At 37.5% G+C, this 22,469-nt stretch overlaps 1 protein-coding gene across 1 annotated transcript in view; it reads right to left on the bottom strand.

Moving 5' to 3' along the window:
- LOC133646655 (ras-related protein Rab-15-like) overlaps positions 1-22,469 on the bottom strand; it is a 65,625-nt gene that overhangs the window by 27,102 nt on the left and 16,054 nt on the right. Inside the window, exons 2-3 of the mRNA XM_062042248.1 lie at positions 10,926-10,986; positions 10,778-10,838 (exon numbers count right to left, since the gene is read on the bottom strand). Coding sequence (XP_061898232.1) covers positions 10,778-10,838; positions 10,926-10,986 — 122 coding nt within the window. The remainder of the gene's footprint in view (positions 1-10,777; positions 10,839-10,925; positions 10,987-22,469) is intronic.

Genomic DNA, 22,469 nt, shown 5'->3' with positions numbered 1-22,469 from the left:
CAGAATACCCTCCTTAAACTTGACTATTTGTCCATCTAAGAGTGAATGATAAATGTTGTTCTTATTATTAAGGTTCTGATATGATACAGCTGTGCTTCTGGATGAGAAAAATAGTTGTCTATTGCATTTACTTTTAACTGTGCTGGTGATTGTAACTGTGTGACACTGTGGTTTGAAAAAAGAACAAAAAAAAAAAGGAGGCCCTGCTGGAAGACATTTTAAGATAAGGGATGTGTGCGTGTGACGAGGCTGTGTGAGTGACAGCTGCGTGAGGCGTGGGCCGAAGAGGTGTGACACTGTTAGCATAGCATTGAGCTAGGATAGCATTGAGCTAGGTTAGCATTGAGCTAGGTTAGCATTGAGTTAGCATAGCATTGGATTAGTTTAGCATTGAGCTAGGTTTAAAGAATAAATAAATAAATAAATAAAAAACTATATATATATATTTATATATAGTGGACAGCTGTACTCAATCTGAAGAGAAGGCTGACAGGTTGGTTTTGATAATAGGAAAAATAAAATATACTGTATATGAATAAATAAACATTTAAATATCAATACATACATTTGGACTGGGACATTGAAGCATTGTTAAATTCATTAGTCATTAATTATGTGTGTAATATACTGTATTGAACAGCCTTGCTGCTTATCTGATCCATCCAGTTCCTGTGTGGAAGTTGAGACAAACACACACACACACACGCACATCATAGAGTAGGACACACTGTAACTTTGAATTAATAGTTATACAACAAATAAATTAATAATATTGAATTTAAATTTGATACAGATAAATTGATTATACATTGACATTTTAATTTTTTTTGGAATAAACACAATAAAATAAAAGTTACATTTATATTCTAATACATCTAAGGGCATCTGTGCAAACTGTGAAACATAGAGTCTGAAGAAGTACAGATAAGCGTCGCCAACACTCAGCGCCATTGTCAAAACAAAACGTAGAGAAGCGTTAAACAAATTCTAATCAGAAGGAAGACAGACCAAAATATGAGAACTTAAGTAAACAGACAGCAAGTAAACCAGAAATAATAATGTAAATAAATAACAAAGAAAGCAAATTTCTATGTGACATTGGTGCATGTAGAATTACATGTAGAGAATAAAACTAAATGGAAATAACTGTTTGCAAGATGAGCATGACGTCATGAATTGTGCTCGGGTTAGTAATAGATAGATAGATAGACAGATAAAACGTTATTGATTCCTTCAGGAGAGTTCCCTCAGGAAGAAGAAGTAAAAAGTAAACAGTAACTAATAAGGGTATAAATGGAAACAAAATAGAAAAATATTACGAGGAGAATAAAAATAGAACAGTAAAATAAGAGAAACTAGGCATTAACGACCATGATATAAAAAAGTATTGTACTGTTATTGTTTTGCATTCCCTGTCATCCTAGCCCCCCCAAAGAGGAGTTGTACAGTCTAATGATGTATGAGACAAAGGATTTTTTTATAGGCTAAACCAGTAGTTCTCAAAGGAGGGTATGGTGTTTCCGCCCGGACAAAAAAGGGGGGTACTTGAAGGTATGCCAAGGGGTACCTGAGATTTTAAATATTTTAAAATAGCGACAATTCAAAATCCTTTATAAATATAATTATAGAAGAATAATTCTTCAACAAAATAAATATTTAGAATTAAGTTCACGAGCCCAGATGGATCTCTATTACAATATCCAAAGAAGGTTGATGATTGATTATATGTATAGAAATTTTGAGTATAATTTAATCACTTGTTTAATTTTTAAAACGTTTTAGTTATTCTTATTTTTTTTTGTCCAAATAAGTCAAGTAAGACCACAACAAATGAGCAATATGGTGCACTGTTATACAATTTAATAAATCAGAAAATGATGACTTTATGCTGTATTTTATTTCTTTATTTTACTGGGAAAAAAGGTTGAAAACCACTGCCCTAAATCATATCTAAAGCTAAACTTATTTTATAAGACTGATTATTGTGGATTATTGTGTTTGTATTGTGAGAGAAGGAGAGAAAGTGAGAGAGAGAGAGGAAGAGAGAGCAGGTGAAAAAACAGATTGAGGGTGAAGAGGATGGTTTGAGTAAATATGGGAAAAGGATGTTTATAACCTTACGTTATGTGAATGGTTTCTAAGAGAACAGAAAATAGAAACATTGGGTGAAGTGTAAGGAAGAGATGGATACAGGATGTTGTTTGTAAAGGAAAACGAAAGTGAAGAAAAGATGAGAAAGTGACAAATGAAGGTATTCGTAAATGGTATGCTGTTGATTGTGGTTAGCTGCAAGTTTGTTTATTTGTTTGTTTGTTTAGTTGTTTGAGTGTAATGGGAAGAAACCAATAGGAATAATTACATGCAAAATGGAATAAAACTATGAGTGCGATAGATAATGAATGAATAAATGAAATAAGTTTATTTTGGTCATATAACCAACCATCAACCAATTAGTGTGAGCAGTTTAACAGTAAATTAGACATATTAACAATCATACACATTTACACACAGAAAAGAAAAGAAAAAAGAATGACCGAAAAAAGAATAGGCGGAAGCCAAAGCTTATATTGGCCTATGATATACATTTATTGGACATTAAATTACCTGGAACATCAACGTTAAAAGATGAAAGTAATTGTTACTATATTTTATAATGTTCAAAAAACTTTACTTTTCAATGGTCTCCAAAACCATAACAAAAAACTACATGTGTTCAGCTCATCACTGAGGATGGTACATCATTTAACTCCTAAAACTGAAATACATTTGTGTTTTTATTTTATTTTACTTGACCTATTTCAAAAATCAATATCCCCCGTAAATGATAGTTTTCTCCTCATAATGCAAACAAGCTAAGAATACAAACTGGAAGGCTGTTGTTCTTTACTCGGAAACATAATTGCCATTGTTTTAAAATTAGATTATCTGAACATTTAACACATTATGACTTATAAAAAATAGATCGGTATGATCATAACAATAATGCTTTGTGTAATATTGAAATGAGCCTTTTAAGTTTAAGTATTGGGTCTATATTTCTTCTATAAACATTTCCCCAAACTTCAAAACAATATTACATATGGAAAAATAAATGAATAATATAACATGTGCAGACATTTCTTATTCAGCATGTGTTTTACTTTATACCGAATAGCAATGGATTTGGATATTTTTCTTTAATATGTTCAATATGTGGCTTCAAACATATTTATGATCAATTATTATTCTCAAGAAGTTAGTTCATATACTCTGTCAAGTTACTCTTTCTGGTAAAGATTTAGTCTTATTAATTTCTACATATTGAGATCCATTACTTAAAATAACTACTTAACCACTATTGTGAAACACTTTTAATTTATGGGAGTATTGGGATAGGATTGAGGAAGATGTCTGCTGTGGTGGTGGTTAGTTTGGAAATCAATTTAATAAAAGTAAGGTAACTTTAAAGTGCAGTCTGACATTTTAGTTTGGAGTAATTTATATTTTTATTTAGACATTGCAGTACACCATACTTCTGGATGTTGAGCTAGAAGAGGATAATGGCATGACAGAATAAAGTTAGAGTTAAAGTTGGGGTGCCAGTGATTGTCACACACACACTGGGTGTGGTGGAATTTGTCCTCTGCATTTGGCCCATCCCCGTGATCGCCCCTGGGAGGTGGGGGGAGCAGTGGGCAGCAGCGGTTCCGCGCCCGGGAATCATTTTTGGTGATTTGGCTCCAAAAATGTTTATAGTCTTTGGTATGACTCGGCCGGAGTATTGAACTTGCGACCTGCCGATCTCAGGGCGGACACTCTAACCACTTGCCACTGAGATGAAGGAGGCAAACCAAATCTCAACAGCTTTCAATTAGCTATAGATTTTGAGAGTATAATGTGAATAACTATAACTTTACAACCGTTTGCTGTGAATAGTGTTGAATAATAATTACAAATAACAGCCTACATTAATAAATAGAATAAGAGCCGATATGTAAAGTGTTAAAAAGAGGAGAAGTGTGATTAAGCCTGGCGCTTAGAGCATGGCCTTGTGTGTTTGTTGTGACTAGGTTGGATAACCAGTCGGAGACAGGCAAGGCAAGGCGGGGCAGCTTTGTTTGTGTGGCGTTTTTCCAGGAAAGGGCAGACTCAAAGTGCTTCACAGACAACAAAGTGAAATGAAAGAAAATAAAAGCAAAATTAAAATGCAGACAATAAAAATAAAAACAGTGCGGACGTTAAAAGTTAAACGATTAAAAGATATAGCTGAAAGATAAGGAGAAACGTGAATAAATACATTCTTTTGTTTTGGAGAATATCACGTACAGCGGGAGGTCAGAGTGCAAGCATGACAGCTTGCTCGCGCCTACTGATAGACAAATGATAGTTTAAATTAACTTATAGATAATCTTTAAGTGAATTAAAAGGGTACTTAAATACACATGAAGTAGTACGTATAATCTTTGAATTAAGGTTATTGATTAGCAATTAATGGGATAGTTAAGACTGTAATTTTAAAACGTGATATGCAAAATTTAACTAACGGAGAGGATATGAAAACGATGGGTGTACATGTTTTGAGTTCCAAATTCTGGAGGAAAAAACCTCAACAAAACGTAAAACCATACAGACGGACTTGGGTGGTAGCCACGGTTGTGCTAGGTCAAGCGAGGGTGGAAAGGATATGCAGCAGGGGGACTGCCAATCTCAACAAGACAAGCTCCAAAGTTGTAGCCAGAACATGCTCACAAAAAATACAGGTGTGACAGCAGGACAAACAGCAGGATACAAACAGACCTCAGGCCACCAGCCTGAGGCACCACCGAGCCATCTATACGAGCTCTAATCGAACATGGACTCATACGAAATTCAGTTGTGTGTTCAAAATCAATTGATAATTAACAATATTGGTAACTACATTCATTGCAAATGCCAGGAAAAATATTTTTGCAAATGTCTTACAGTCATAAGTCTATATACATTCATCTATTTATGTTCAATGATGTTCATGATCAAAGTATTTGTTATTCCTTTACTAAATCAAAGGGTAGGCCACTAATTGTGTTCTGTGAGATGGTTTTACTGCAGGCTGGTAACAGCGATCGCTCTGAAGGAGGGTCATAGACAGAATTTTTGCCTCATATAAAAACATTGAGGTTTTTGCCTCTATCTGTGGTAGAGATTTAACTTAGTGGTCTACATCAGAAATTGTTTTGGTCCAGGGTCTTAAGACCCTGGAAGGAGGGTATGTCGTAGAATTTCTGACCTTTTGACCTATATTTCTTGTCTTTTAAGAATGTCCGCTCATTTTCAATTCTCTTCTATTTTGTGCCATTGAATGGACCAGTTGTGGGACAAAGGTGAATATGGAGTTATGCCAACCTGTCTACAGAATGTTTAGATTTTCCGAATATGACTAACAGATACAAGGTTGTTTTGGAACAGACAAAACCAAAACAAAACAATCATGACGCACTCGATAAAAAACAATGACGCACAAGAGACATATAAAAAATGGCAGAAGACCGGAACTCAGGAGTGATTTTGGCTTGTGTGTGTCTTGTTTACTCCGGAGTAACATGTGGTCTGTCTGCACGGCCAACTTAATTCAACCTGCACTTCTGATAATGGGTAAATAAATTTGTTGTACTAAACTACTTTTGTTGCCTGCTTAAGCTTCGGACAATCCACTACACAAGTTCCCTTACTTCTATTGTCTAATGATAAACATTGATTGATTGATTGATTAAATTAATATCATAGATAGAGATATTATATATATATATATATATATATATATTAGAGATGCGCGGATAGGCAATTATTTCATCCGCAACCGCATCACAAAAGTCGTCATCCACCCGCCATCCACCCGAACCAACATTTTATCAAAACCACACCCGCCCGTTGTTATATATCTAATATAGACGATGCAAGGCATTAGTGAGGTTAGAAAGCTTTTGCCTGTTAAAGAAAGGAGACTGATCCAATGCAGCAGAGACATTCAATGCGTGCCACGCATTAATATCTCTTGGCCACGCATTAGTGGCTAAGAGATATTAATGCGTGATAATATTATTTATCATTATTATAATATTATTGTCATTTCCATTAAGAAAGTGTTGACTATTGTTGCCAATGCCCTCAGATCAAGAGTGTGTTCCTCACACTTTGTGTGCGCAGTTGCAGCAAGCAGAACGATGCTTTTAAGAAGTTAAAAAAATGTTTTAGAAAGACTAGGCCTATATTTTCGTTAGGTAAAAAAAATGTTCTGAATTTATTTTAATGAATATTAACTTGTTAACGTTATAATGCTCAAATAGGGACAAGGGCGGGGTGCACAGTGAAACAGTGAACAATTTCGCGACAAAGATGAACCTTTATTGATTGATCTGCTGAAATAATAAATAAAATAAAAAATGTGCCTCATAAGCCTTAGGCTGTCAATCACGCGCACAAACTTAAATTATACAATAACATATGTATGTCATCTCTATTTAAACAAAAATAAATTAAATAAATAATAATAATAAATTACCTGCAACTTATTGGCCAACGCAAATAGCTGAAGGGGGGAAATCAAACCCATCAGACTGCACTTTATCATCAAACTTGAATTATAATGAAACTAGACGGTCGCGACAAACAAAGCAGGCTAAATAGCCTTACATTGTAGCTAATCGGAGATGCGCTTCACTTGAAAGCAAGGCCAAATAATTAACACACAGTAGTATATCTCGAATAGAAAAAAAACACAATAAACAACGCAATTGCCTTAATTCCTTTGCATTGTAGTGCGCCCAAACAACACTTAATCATCAAAATTATTCAGCTGACCGAACTCAATATAGGTTAGACATGGGCTTATTTGGTATAGCCTAGGTAACGTAGACTAATTCGTTTAAAATATCCAACCGTATGTCTACTTACTTTTTTTTTTGTTAGCACTATGCAGGAATAAAATGGCATCTACAGTGCCAGGATTCAGGCGAGAGTGCCTGGCCTCTAAAATGCGCCCTGCTGCGCTGAAGGAGCGCTCACTTGCGGCACTTGTTGCTGGGAACATAGGATTCTCTTGGCAAGGTGTTGTAGTCGTGGGAATGATTGTCCTTGTTTCCCCCAAAAGGAAAGTAGATTTTCCTCTGCTGATCTGTCGAGATGGAAGTTTGTAGAGGAATAATCTACTTCATCAACAAGCACAGGTGTATCCTCCTCCCATTCTGTGAAGTCAATCCTTTTCTTTTTCGGTGATGCGCCATCAGCTCCAGCTCCAGAATAATTGACTGTTTCAAAGAGTGATGCTCGTTTTTTGTATGTGGGTAACAACATTTAACTATGTATATATATTTCCGAATTGGTTCAACCGCCACCCGCCCGAATCTATTTAAAATCTATTTTTTTCGTCATGTCATCCGCCCGACCCGCGGATTATCCGCGGACTCCGCGGTTGTGTCTGAAAACCATGCATCTCTAATATATATATATATATATATATATATATATATATATATATATATATATATATATATATTAGGGCTGTGAATCTTTGGATGTCCCACGATTCGATTCAATATCGATTCTTGGGGTCACGATTCGATTCAAAATCGATTTTTTTTTTTCAATTCAACACGATTCTCGATTTAAAAACGATTTTTTCCCGATTCAAAAGGATTCTCTATTCATTCAATACATAGGATTTCAGCAGGATCTACCCCAGTCTGCTGACATGCAAGCAGAGTAGTAGATTTTTGTAAAAAGCTTTTATAATTGTAAAGGACAATGTTTTATCAACTGATTGCAATAATGTAAATTTGTTTAAACTAATAAATGAACCAAAAATATGACTTATTTTATCTTTGTGAAAATATTGGACACAGTGTGTTGTCAAGCTTATGAGATGCGATGGAAGTGTAAGCCACTGTGACACTATTGTTCTTTTTTTTTTATTTTTATAAATGTCTAATGATAATGTCAATGAGGGATTTTGAATCACTGCTATGTTGAAATTGTTACTAATATTGATACTGTTGTTGATAAATTCATTTTTGTTTCACTACTTTTGGTTTGTTCTGTGTCGTGTTTGTGTCTCCTCTCAATTGCTGTTTATTGCAGTTTTGAGTGTTGCTGGGTCGGGTTTGGTTTTAGAATTGGATTGCATTGTTATGGTATTGCTGTGTATTGTTTTGTTGGATTGATTAATTAAAAAATAAATAAATAATAAAAAAATTATATATATTTTTTTGTTTTTTAAATCGATTTTTAAAAAATGAGAATCGATTCTGAATCGCACAACGTGAGAATCGCTATTCGAATTCGAATCGATTTTTTCCCACACCCCTAATATATATATATATATGAGCAATATATAGACATTTCAAAATACTGTGTGCGCGCGCACACACACACACACAGAAAAATATAGTAACGCAACACTTGTTTTTGCTCCCATTTTTCATGAGTTGAACTCAAAGATCTAAAACTTTTACTATATACAGCAGTGGTCCCCAACCTTTTTGTAACTGCGGACCGGTCAACGCTTGAAAATTTGTCCCATGGACCGGGGGGGGACAATTTTTTTTTTTTTGTCATAAAAAATACAATCATGTGTGCTTACGGACTGTATCCCTGCAGACTGTATTGATCTATATTGATATATAATGTAGGAACCAGAAATATTAATAACAGAAAGAAACAACCCTTTTGTACGAAAGAGTGTGAATGAGTGTAAATGGGGGAAGGAGGTTTTTTGGGTTGGTGCACTAATTGTAAGTGTATCTTTTGTTTTTTATGTTGATTTAATAAAAAAATATATATATAAATATTTTTAATTTTTTTAATTTTGTGCGGCCCGGTACCAATCCATCCACGGACCGGTACCGGGCCGCGGCCCGGTGGTTGGGGACCACTGATATACAGTACACAAAAGACCTTTTCCTCTCAAATGTTCACAAAATCTGTGTTAGTGAGCACTTCTTTGTCCGTATATCTGTATACTAATATAATGGATATATGATGAATATAATTGGATAGTAGGATTATGTGTGTTGAGTCTTACTTGTGGTAAAGATGTGATTTTGATATTTATCCAATTACTTGTTTTTGAAGTACTTCAGTTTCTTCAGGTCCTCTCTTTAACTTGATGTACATTTTACTATTGGCACTCCAAATGTATTGAATTTTCTCCTGCTTCCTTTAAATGATTTCTTAGCAATGTTGACGTTGTGTTTTGTCAGATGGCCCTTCACGCACTGTACACATTTGTTGCCTTCAGCTTCCTTTTTCTGCTTCAGCAGTTCCATTTTGTGTATTTTTTTTATTATGATCATCGTTAAACTGTAATTACTTAAATTAGGTTATTTTAAAATGTGCTTAAAGGCCTACTGAAACCCACTACTACCGACCACGCAGTCTGATAGTTTATACATCAATGATGAAATCTTAACATTGCAACACATGCCAATACGGCCGGGTTAACTTATAAAGTGCAATTTTAAATTTCCCGCAAAACTTCCGGTTGAAAACGTCTATGTATGATGACGTTTGCACGTGACGTCAATGGTTGAAACGGAAGTATTCGGACACATTGTATCTCAATACAAACAGCTCTGTTTTCATCGCCAAATTCCACAGTATTCTGGACATCTGTGTTGGTGAATCTTTTGCAATTTGTTTAAGAACAATGGAGACTGCAAAGACGAAAGCTGTAGGTGGGATCGGTGTATTAGCGGCTGGCTGCAGCAACACAACCAGGAGGACTTTGAGGATAGCAGACGCGCTATCCGACGCTAGCCGCCGACCGCATCGATGATTGGGTGAAGTCCGTTGCGCCGTCAATCGCTGGAACGCAGGTGAGCACGGGTGTTGATGAGCAGATGAGGGCTGGCGTAGGTGGAAAGATAATGTTTTTATCATAGCTCTGACGAGGTCCCGTAGCTAAGTTAGCTTCAATGGTGTCGTTAGCAACAGCATTGCTAGGCTTCGACAGGCGGCACAGCATTAACCGTGTAGTTACAGGTCCAGTGTTTGGTTCGGTGTCTCCTGATAGTAGTATTGTTGATCTGCTGTCTATCCTTCCAGTCAGGGGCTTATTTCTATCAGCATTTAAGCACGATGCTATCACGTTAGCTCCGTAGCTAAAGTGCTTCACCGATGTATTGTCGTGGAGATAAAAGTCACCGTGAATGTCCATTTCGCGTTCTCGACTGTCATTTTCAAGAGGATATAGTATCAGAGGTGGTTTAAAATACAAATCCGTGATCCACAATAGAAAAAGGAGAGAGTGTGGAATCCAATGAGCCCTTGTACCTAAGTTACGGTCAGAGCGAAAAAAGATACGTCCTGCACTGCACTCTAGTCCTTCACTCTCACGTTCCTCATCCACAAATCTTTCATCCTGGCTCAAATTAATGGGGTAATCGTCGCTTTCTCGGTCCGAATCGCTCTCGCTGCTGGTGTAAACAATGGGGAAATGTGAGGAGCCTTTCAACCTGCGACGTCACGCTACTTCCGGTACAGGCAAGGCTTTTTTTATCAGCGACCAAAAGTTACGAACTTTATCATCGATGTTCTCTACTAAATCCTTTCAGCAAAAATATGGCAATATCGCGAAATGATCAAGTATGACACAGAATGGATCTGATATCCCCATTTAAATAAAAAAAATTCATTTCAGTAGGCCTTTAAATTTGACTGGTTGAAAACACCTATTATAAACACACCCATAATAAAGTCAACTAAACAGTGATGAAAACTAACTTCCTTGGCAGAGGTAATATTAATAATTGAAGTTATTAGTTACCTGTGCACGCCTGTAGTACTGTTTGGTGATGCTCTTATAGCGTTCCTGACCGGCGGTGTCCCTGAAAAACAAGAAAGAAGATCACACAGATGGCATGACAAATACAATGTAATGATACAGAGAATAAAAAGAGAATACGTTTACTCACCATATTTGTATTCGCACTTTGATTCCGTCTATTTCTAGCGTTTTCATTTTAAAATCCACACCTAAAATGACACCACACACAAAAGAAAAATGATACAACACTTAGCCTTAATGTACATCTGTCAACATTGTGGACAACTGAGGTTTTGTGAGCATGTTATGGGTGTTCAAAGACCCTTTTATAGTGTCTTTGTTTAAATCTTTGAGACTTTAAAAAGGACAAAGACACTGCAGAAGTATTTTCTTCTGGGGGGATGGCACAATGGGGGATGAGAAATGTAACAAAAACAGCACCAAGAACCAAAAACAACTGATACATGCCCAAGGCAATGGCCAGTCACTTATTCTGGTCCATAGAATGTACACTAGAACAGGTGTGCCCAAATATTTTGCCGCCAAGGGCCAAAGTGAAAATGTGCCAAGGCCGCGGGCCAAATGATTTTGAGCATACAACACAAATCAACTAAATCAGGTGTACTCAACTGACGGCCCGTGGGCCACATTCGGCCCACCAACATGTTTAATTTGGCCCGCCGAACATCACCCAAATAGGCTTGATGAAACCATTACAACTCAGGTTGATCATGTATGCAGTACTCTCGCCACCCCGCAGGGGGCAACAGCGGGGCATATGTGTCACAGTGAAGCAGCAGTGGGGTGAGTACAAGAAGACTACTCATTCAACCCTGGAAAAAAAATCTAAATACATTGCAAAAATGAGACTTAACAACAACTAGACAACAAAGTAGGAATGTTCTGCCCCAAACAAGTGTGGGGTAGAACATTCCTACTTTGTTGTCTAGTCAGTCTGTTTTCTGGCAGACCTTTTAAGCAACGGAAACATTGATCCAGACAAGCAGCAACAATAGTAGTGAAGTGTAAGCTTTATCTTGAAACTTAGTCAAATCTTTGTAAATAGATATTGTGCATAAAAATATCTATTTTGTTTTGTATTGAATGTACTTTTATTCGTGGTCAAGTTGTTTTTGTCTAAGAGTAACTCTGGGCGATCAGAGCTTATAGCGTTAAATTTGACCAGTAGAGGGCGACAACGCTAGACCTTATGTTTAACTGTGATAAGTCACATACAGTGTGTGCAATGTTTGGTGTGTAAATGATGTGTAATTTCTATATATGTGTAAACATTTGTAGTTTATTGTGTGAATATATTAATACTAAAGCTACTTTATTTTTGTAAAATACACAATGGACATTATGTAAAAAAATTTATACTTTTATGTTCATTTTATGTTTGTTATGTTCATTTTATGTTTGTATTTTCAGTCTTACAAACCTAAATTAAGGAAGACGTTTAAAGAAATAAAACTTAGGAGGGAAAATAATTCAAAAGACGGAACATCAATCAACAAAAACTGGAGCTTATTTTTCCTCATACTTTTAACTGTCTGCACACACTAGAAAGGCAAAGCGAAGGCAGAATAATGAATTTATTGACAGTGCAGTGTGAAAGCCGATGTGCTTTGCAATCAAGTAAACGCAGTCTCAAAGAAATATAACATGCGGAGGCACTTTCTGAGCCTTTTGAAACTGCGGCCCTCTTCATTATGTAGTTAAATAGCCCTGACCTAAATGTAAATAAGAAATTTCCTTTATTTTGTGCAAATATTATGTTATATTTCACATTACATTAATGATAGATGGCAAATAGTTAACTTTGCGGACATGCCATCAATGATTGTGTGAAAATGAAAGAGGTCAGTATGGGTATGTATTACATATGGGAAGGCGCCCTGAGAAGGGCCAAACGAAATGACTCGGGCGGGGCTGTGGGCCAATTTTGGCAATTGGCCCGCAGGCCTCATTTTAGACACGCCCACAATAGAGAGACAGTAGGAAAAAATGCATTTTAAAATGAAAGTGGTTCCAACAATAAAATAATAGAAAAGCTGTACCATTCAGACACTAAAATATTGAAACAACCATTTATTGGCCACTTTCCTTCTTTTGGAAAGATTTTGGGGAATGTCGTTTGGGAATTTTTTTCCAATCATCTAAAACAACATTTGTAAGGTCAAAGGTCACTAATCTTGGATCCAGCATGCCCCCAACATCTCTGTTCTCAAAGGTTTTGATAGGGCGGAGGAACTTTCTCCATACCAAACTCAACAAAGCAGGCCCTTAGGGCAGTGGTGTCCAAACTTGTCAACAGAAAACTGGAGTATGTAGGGGCCACTTTAATACATTTTGCACATTAAAGATACTAATATCTATGCAATGTAGCCTAATCAATACATGCAAACTATCTGAACAAAACATCCACATCTTACCTTTTTGTTATAAGTGGTAAAAAAGCAAATAAGTAGTTTTTTCTTCGCATTATTTACTAATATTTTTACAGCACCAATTTAAACCTTTTTCACTTGAAAATATTACATCTTGACATTTTTGTTTTCAAGTTCCCTTTTTTCTTAGTTTTTTGTTGTTATTCCAGACAACGACACGTTTTGTCTATAGAATGTGTCGTGGGCCAATACATACGTACTGTGTGTCACAAATGGCACCCGGGCCGCACTTTGGACACCACTGCCTTAGAGACTTTGTATGTTCCATGAAATGTTCCATAATACATGCACTAAATTAGTTTTCATAAGATGCACTTACAAAAAAAAGTTAGCAATTAATTTTAACCTTGAACCTCTTGCCATTCAGACGGTGGGCCATTTGCAATTTCCATGACGATACCAGGGTAGTGTAACCTGATGAAGCACTTTCGAAGCATCAAAACTTTGACACGGTGAATCCGCTCGGTTGGTACACACGTACATAGAAATTAAAAACTTTGAAAGACGACTACGAGAGAAGCCCAATCTGCTTCTCTTGTTTCTGCTATGCAATGTAACTTTATTTTTTAACTTTCAAATTCATTGGATACGAGGTCTGCAATGATTAATTTGATTAGAAAAAAGCTTTGATTCATGTTCTGTTGCTTCGATTAATCGTTTAGTGGGAGTAATTAAACAAATGTTTTCATCAGGACCGCATAGTGTGCCCAGAATGCTAGGGTTGTTCAAATACCAAAATTTTAGTACCGGTACCAAAATGTGTATTAGTCACTTTTCAAAATAAAGGGGACCACCAAAAATGTCCTTATTGGTTTTATTTCAACAGAAAATATTATGGTACATTAAACATACATTTCCTATTGCAAACGTACAACAATTTAGGCATTAAATTAGATAGTGAACATACTAGACAACTTCTCTTTCAGTAGTAAGTAAGCAAACAGGTTACAAAAGCTTCTAATTTGGCTGCTGACGTATGCAGCAACATATTGTGTCTGTATTATTTTGTCAAAATAATGTGGGACAGGCGGTAGAAAAATGGATGCATGGATTATTCATTTACTTGTTCACTTACTGTTAATATACTGTATACATGTTTGAAATAAACTTAAACCATAAACCGTAGACCATATATGGTTATATTCTGTTTTGACATGGTCAGTCTATACTTATGTTAAAATGTAATAAGCATGTATTCTTCTGTTGTTTGGATACTTAACATAAGTTTTGGGACATACTATACATTTGGGTATCAACCCAATACCAAGTAGTTATGGGAACATACATTGGTCATATTTAAAGTCATCATGTGTCCATTTTCTGAGTGTAGAAACCATACAAAAATTAGAAAAGATAATAACAAATATCATTGTAGTATCGACTAGATAGAGCTCTTGTACTTGGTATCAATACAGTCGATGTTTGTTTGGATCCACCCTTTTGTTTACATGCAGGGGTGCTAGCTTGCTGTTAGGGGTTAGCTATCGTATCCTCGTACGGTGTGTAGTGAAACGTGTTTGGATATTCTTTGTGTTACAGGGATGATACTTGTAAGAACCATAGTTTGTCGCCATGGAGGCGATAATTAGTGATTTAGAAGTAGCTAAATACTGCTGAGAGACATTAACTGCTAGCTAGCTAGCTATGTTTTCCTTAATAATTTATAGCTTTACATTTTTCATTAGCTCTTCAGCCAAAATATGTCCATTCTCCCTCTTCTGTATTCACACTGTTTCTGTGTATAAGTGCTGTGTGTGCTGTGTGTATTGTAACAAAGGCACCCTGTCATGACATGAAAAAAAAAGTACTGGTATTTTTTGAAACCGTATTGCTGGGTTTCAATCACGTGACCTCGAGACACCTCCGGGTTTCAAGTGATGCTCTAGAGTCCCATTAGTCTACTGTTTATTTACCTGCATCAGTGCAAATTTGGGCGTATTTTGAAAGGTTTAGAGGGACATATACAAACAATCATGAAATTGGATAGAGTGGATTTATACACTCTTAAAAATGTGTTTTGGAAGATTTAAGCCATTCATTATCACCAAGACGTTACTGCTCGCCTCGACCTCACTTCCTTCGATACTTACAAGGATTTAAAGAAGAAAAGATTGGAGGCGGCAGCACGGTGGTACAGAGGTTAGTGCGTGTGGAGTTTGCATGTTCTCCCCGTGGCTGTGTGGGTTCTCTCCGGGCACTCCGGCTTCCTCCTACTTCCAAAGACATGCACCTAGAGATAGGTTGATTGGCAATACTAAATGGTCTCTAGTGTGTGAATGTGAGTGTGAATGTTGTCTATCTGTGTTGGCCCTGCGATGAGGTGGCGATTTGCTCAGGGTGTACCCCGCCTTCCGCGGGGTACACCCTGAGCCACCCCCGCTACCCAGAGAGGGACAAGATTGGAGGCACATCATGTCTTTACATCTGAGGGGTCCACAAATTAAGCATTAATCCTTGATATATTTGTGCGTCGCTAGGCAACGTATTTGATTGACATAACGAGTGTCATGGTTGTATGATCGTGACGCTAATGAGAAAAAGGATACGTTTGTTTGCAGTTGATTTCCTGCTACTAATATTATTCTAATCTACAATTCATGTCTGCAGTTGTTTTTAATGGCGTGAAGTTCATATTTTGCCTCACGTTTTTGAGCCTATTAGAGATGTATTCATGTAGTTTATTAATACTATTGAGGATATTTTCTTAATGCTACCAAATAGCACCAAAGATGCTATAATGTGGTCATTCGTTTCGAATAAAGCACTTGGCTTTTAACAACAACTACTAAGCTTTTAGTTTATTAGGAAATTTCGACAACGAAAATATGGTGGATTGGACCAACAAATTAATCAAAATATTTATTACTAAAACTTAATAGGACGTTAGTTATACAAGCAGGTCTTCATAGTTACTGTATATTTAGGCATAGCAACCACAAAAGAACAGAAACTAATGCAATCTCTTGTCCTTTCTTTACGTTTAGTTCTGCTCTCAAACACTAAAACAAAGTCTCTCAAATCAAATGTTCAAACAAACATGTTACAAAGTGATCGCTGCAGAAGCAAACGGTCCGATTGTATTGCACAAGATGATGAAAGTGATATTTTTAAAGGCCTACTGCAATGAATTTTTTTTATTTAAACGGGTATAGCAGATCCATTCTATGTGTCATACTTGATCATTTCGCGATATTGCCATATTTTTGCTGTAAGGATTTAGTATAGAACGACGACGATAAAGTTCGCAACTTTTGGTCGCTGATAAAAAAAAGCCTTGCCTATACCAGAAGTAGCGTGACGTCACAGGAGGTAGGATTCCTCACAATTCCCCGTCGTTTACAATGGAGCGAGAGAGATTCGGACCGAGAAAGCGACGATTACCCCATTAATTTGAGCGAGGATGAAAGATTTGTGGATGAGGAACGTTAGAGTGAAGAACTAGAGAGGCAGTGCAGTGTGTATCTTTTTTCGCTCTGACCGTAACTTAGGTACAAGGTCTCATTGGATTCCACACACTCTCCTTTTTCTATTGTGGATCACGGATTTGTATTTTAAACCACCTCGGATACTATATCCTCTTGAAAATGAGAGTCGAGAACGCGAAATGGACATTCACAGTGACTTTTATCTCCACGACAATACATCAGCGAAGCTCTTTAGCTACTGAGCTAACGTGATAGCATCTGGCTCCAATGCAGATAGAAACAAAATAAATAAATCCCTGACTGGAAGGATAGACAGAAGATCAACAATACTATTAAACCATGGACATGTAACTACACGGTCAATAATTTCCAGCTTGGCAAAGCTTAACAATGCTGTGTTGCTAACGACGCCATTGAAGCTAACTTATCAACCGGACCTCACAGAGCTATGCTAAAAACATTAGCTATCCACCTACGCCAGCCAGCCCTCATCAACACCCGTGCTCACCTGCGTTCCAGCGATCGACGGTGCGACGAAGGACTTCACCCGATCACAGATGCAGTCGGCGAGACGGAGGAAGTTAAGGTGAGTTCGGCGGCTAACGCGTCTGCTATCCATCTCTGTCTTCCTGGTCGTGTTGCTGTAGTCCGCAGCTAATACACCGATCCCACCTACAACTTTCTTTTTTGCAGTCTCCATTGTTCATTAAACAAATTGCAAAAGATTCACCAACACAGATGTCCAGAATACTGTGGAATTTTTCGATGAAAACAGAGCTTTTTGTATGGTGACACATTGGGTCCGAATACTTCCGTTGCCGTCGTGACGTCACGCGCATACGTCATCATACAGAGACGTTTTCAAGCGGAAGTTTCCCGGGAAATTTAAAATTGCACTTTATAAGTTAACCCGGCCGTTTCGGCATGTGTTGCAATGTTAAGATTTCATTATTGATATATAAACTATCAGACTGCGTGGTCGGTAGTAGTGGGTTTCAGTAGGCCTTTAAGAGCCATTTCTTTCGACGCACTTTCGTTTTTCCCCTGACTTTATTACCTTTATGAACCACTTCTTTCGGGACTCTATGAAAGCTCTTTCCTATATCTCTATCTTAACGACTGGAACACCCAAGAACAGAACAGCAATACAGCATTTTCTGCTCAAACTCTACATTCACTTGTTTTAATGCTACGCTTAAGCTGCTTGACCATAGTGTAATTTAAGCTGCAAAGAAGAACGTGAGGCCGGCATGGCTCGGTTGGTTGAGCGCCCATGCAAGCAACTTGAGCGTTCCTTGGTTCTATCCCCAGCTTCCACTATCTTAGTAACGTCCGTTGTGTCCTTGAGCAAGACACTTCACCCTTGCTCCTAATGGGTTGTGATTAGGGCCTTGCAAGGCAGCTCCCACCAATAGTGTGTGAGTGAATGGGTGGATGTGGAAATAGTGTCAAAGCGCTTTGAGTACCTTGAAGGTAGAAAAGTGCTATACAAGTATAACCCATTTACAATTTAAGAAAGACGTGACGCCATATAGAACCCAGCAAGAGCATTAAAACAAGTGAGAGTGAGTGTAGAGTTTGAGCAGAAAATGCTGTAGTGCTGTTGTTCTTAGGTGTTCCAGTCGTTCAAATAGAGAGATAGGAAAGAGCTTTCATTGAGTCCAGAAAGAAGGTGTTCATAAATGCAATCGAGTTAATTCTCTACCAGTGTTTGAGAGCAGAAATAAACATAAAGAAAGGACAATAGATCACATTAGTTTGTGTTCTTTTGTGGTTAGTATGCTGTTTGTGCAAATAAACCATTGTAACATCATCCTAGTAATGACTATTGTAATTGTTGGTCCAATCCACCGTATTTTCGTTGTCGATTTTCATATCAGAAACTAAAAGCTTAGTTGTTGTTGTTGTGCAGGAAAGACAAGTGCTTTATTCGACATGGATGACCACATTATAGCTGTTGTATTCCTTAGCATCAAGAACATATCCTTATTAGTATTAATAAACTAGATGAATACATGAACAGCATATACTGAATCTTATCGCTGGCAAACATTGCCGAACAAGGACATCTATAGTTAAATAATGAGAGAAAATATGAACTTCACACCATAAAAACAACTGCAGACATGAATTGTAGATGAGACTAATATTAGTAGCAGAAAATCAACTGCAAACAAACTTATCCTTTTTCTCATTAGCATCACAATCACAGCACTACAGCACTCCTTATGTCAATCAAACACGTTACTTAACGATGCATGAATAAGTCCAACATTGTCTTTCACCGATTAATGCTTAATTAAGGGACCCCTCAGATGTAAAGACATGATGTGACTTCAATGTTTTCTATCCGTGTGAATGTTAGAGGAAGTGAGGTTGTAGCGAGCAGTTACGTCTTGGTGGTGATGAATGGTTTAAATCAGTGTTTCTTAACCATTGCTGGGCCGCGAGCGCTCACTAGAGGGCAGACAAAAAAAATGTCTTAGCTCTGGGGCCGTATTTATCAAGCCTCTTAGAATTACTCCTAAGAAGTCTGCTAAGAATTGACTTATGAGTAAAGAAGTTATTCGCTGAAAGCTGCACTTAAAAGTTAGTTATTAAGCGTCTTACTCACACTTTCAGCGAAGTGTAGGACTGAATCTTAAGTGTCACACCCAGAGCCACATTACTATGTGCCGTAAACGGAATTTTAGGTGACGTCATTTCTGTGTCCATAGAAATGACCAATCACGGAAGGGAATCCCTTGTCTAAGAATAAAGAAATATCTTAGAAATATTTAAGTGGACAATGGGAGTGTATATTTTGACAATAAACTACAAAATAACACAAAACAAACAAAAAATATTGGCAATGAATCAAAAACAAATGTTTCCTTTTCTTTCCAATTCATTAATTAGGCAACTAATTTGAAACTGAAAGCGTGATGTTGCTTATTAAATCTGTGACCAAAATAATACCCGCTCTGTCTAAACGATACTGTTTGATCAGCTGCTCGTCATCAAACAAAGCCAGGACATCCTTCCGCTCCCTGAACGTTCACGCATGTCTCTCTTGCCTCAGTGCCATCTCCTGCTGGCAACTCCTAACCACTTAGGACACCTCTGAAGGTCGCTTAAATATCGTGGAGAGTAGGAGTGATTCTTAGACTTAAGAAAGTTGATAAATAGCTTTTATTCTTAAGTTTGAGAGTAGGACTATATTTTGCAAATTCTCACGACTTAAGTGTAAAATGGCACTCTAAGACGCTTGATAAATACGGCCCCTGGTCTGTATGGGCCGCAGCGGTACTCAGTTGTAATACATTTTTCCACCACTTGTGGCACTAATGAAAATATCAAACAAAGAATAATTGAAAGACTCAGAAGTTTAAGCGCAAAAATTATGACTAAAGTGGTGAAGCTGTATTTTCATTTGTACTTTAATTGTATTGACACTATAGTTAAACACATTGGAGTTGTTAGGCCTATTTTAGGGGGGCTCAAGCCCCCCTAAATAATTTGGTGTTAAAAAAAAAAAAAAAAATCTTTGTTTTTTGTTTTTTTACAAATACATGCCGACATAGTCATTATAAAGTGGCCCGAATATGAGTTTAAATAAATAATCATTTAACCTTTCATTATTCACTCAGTTTCCCCTCACTTCATAGTGTAAGGTAGAGAGCCCCTTTAGTGCGTCGGTATCCAATCCATTCCACTTGTTCATATAGAAAATGCCCACATCACTCAAAATCCAGTCCGCGTTTTCTCTGCGACCTTGCTTGCGGTCTGGCAGGTGTACGAAGCACATTAGCACACAGCACTGCAGAACAAGAACCTTGTGTCTCCAATTGTAAATAATTTAGTTTTTAAGTTTTGTGTTTCTTGTAGAATCTACCGTAATTTCCGGACTATAAGCCGCACCTGACTATAAGCCGCACCAGCTAAATTCAGGGGAAAATACAGATTGCTCCATATATAAGCCGCACCCAAATATAAGCCGCAGGGTTTTGATGTGTAACTACCGTAGTATATAGGGGTTCCTGCTACCACGGAGGGGATTGTCGGGACAGAGATGACTGTTTGGGAACGCAAAGCGTCCCATTTATTAACAATAAATCTTTCAATCATTCAATCAAACTTTCACATCTTTGACATGGCGAACAGCATTCGTGCAGAGTACAAATAATACAACGATGCAAAGTAATACAAAGTGCTCGCCTGTACGTTATCAAAATAACCAGCCTACCGGTATATGAAAAGTCAGTCTTTAATCATTGTGTCATCGTCTTCCTCCTGCGTACTAAAACCACCGAAATCCTCTTCGTCGGTGTCGGAGAAGAACAGGCCGTAAATAAGCCGCACCCTTGTATAAGCCGCAGGGACCAGAACGAGGGGAAAAAGTAGCGGCTTATAGTCCGGAAATTACGGTATATAAAGTAATATACATTAGCCTATTGTTAAAATAATGAAAACAACATCATTAAATATATTTGTTTTATTGTATTGTTACATTAATAGCTGTTGTATTATTATAGGATGGCTTGTTAAACATTTCATAGGTTTTTCAGAGGGTGGAAAAACCAAGACATTTAATATAAAATGTAAAATGAATAAATACATAAAAAGAAAAAGAAAAAAAATGGTTAAAAGCCATCGTCCCGGGGAGCATTTAATTTCGTCCCGTGCATTTTTTTTACCGTCCCCGGGAAGACGGGACTACATTTATCTCAAGCCCTGGAAGTTACATTTTATTGTTTGCATTATTTGTTTCAGCAATGCACTTTGAAGATGGTCCCTCAGCTCTTTGACAGCTTTGGCTCTTTTTCAGATCAGCAGACTAAGTATTTCTTATTTACAGTATATATAAATGTTTCTCATTTCTATTCAGACTTCCATATATATTTAATTTCCTTAACGGCTTGCCATAATATGTATATATAAATATATTATATACAAGCCAAATTATCCCGATCCAGATATTACTTTAATTCAAGTAATTAAGTAATATTTCCAGGGCTTGAATTTACAACCATTTTAGTCACATATGTGCCCAAAATGTAATCTGTGCAACTTCAAAATATTTGGGAACAAACAATTATTGTATTGTGAGCGAAAGTCGTGGCATTAGCCTCTATGTTGTGAAATAAAGGCCTACTGAAACCCACTACTACCGACCACGCAGTCTGATAGTTTATATATCAATGATGAAATCTTAACATTGCAACACATGCCAATACGGCCGGGTTAACTTATAAAGTGCCATTTTAAAATTCCCGGGAAACTTCCGGCTGAAAACGTTTCGGTATGATGACGTTTGCACGTGACGTCACGGGTTGAAGCAGACATTTTGGAATAGCACAGTGACCAGCTTAATTCGTCTGTTTTCACCACATAATTCCACAGTATTCTGGACATCTGTGTTGGTGAATCTTTTGCAATTTGTTCAATTAACAATGGAGACTGCAAAGAAGAAAGCTGTAGGTGGGATCGGTGTATTAGCGGCTGGCTGCAGCAACACAACCAGGAGGACTTTGAGATGGATGGCAGACGCGCTACCGTGAGTACAGCTTTGGCTTCCAAACATTTGATCGCTTGCCCGTACGTGCGTGCCGCTGTGTGCATGTCACGTACGTAACTTTGGGGAAATATATGTTTCTTGCCGACTCTGATGGCGGCCAGGGTGTCGTCAAAAGCTACAACGCCGTCCGCAGCCGCGCCGCTGTCCTCACCTGTCTGGGTTGACTTCCTCCGTCTCCGGGCCGCCAACCGCACCGATCATCGTGGTGAAGTCCTTCGTCGCGCTGTCGATCGCTGGAACGCAGGTGAGCACGGGTGTTG

The sequence above is a fragment of the Entelurus aequoreus genome, linkage group LG03 (genome assembly GCF_033978785.1).
Source record: "Entelurus aequoreus isolate RoL-2023_Sb linkage group LG03, RoL_Eaeq_v1.1, whole genome shotgun sequence".
NCBI classification, from domain to species: domain Eukaryota; kingdom Metazoa; phylum Chordata; class Actinopteri; order Syngnathiformes; family Syngnathidae; genus Entelurus; species Entelurus aequoreus.
The sequence above is the reverse complement of the archived record's forward strand: the minus strand, read 5'-3'. Positions and strand labels throughout refer to the sequence as shown.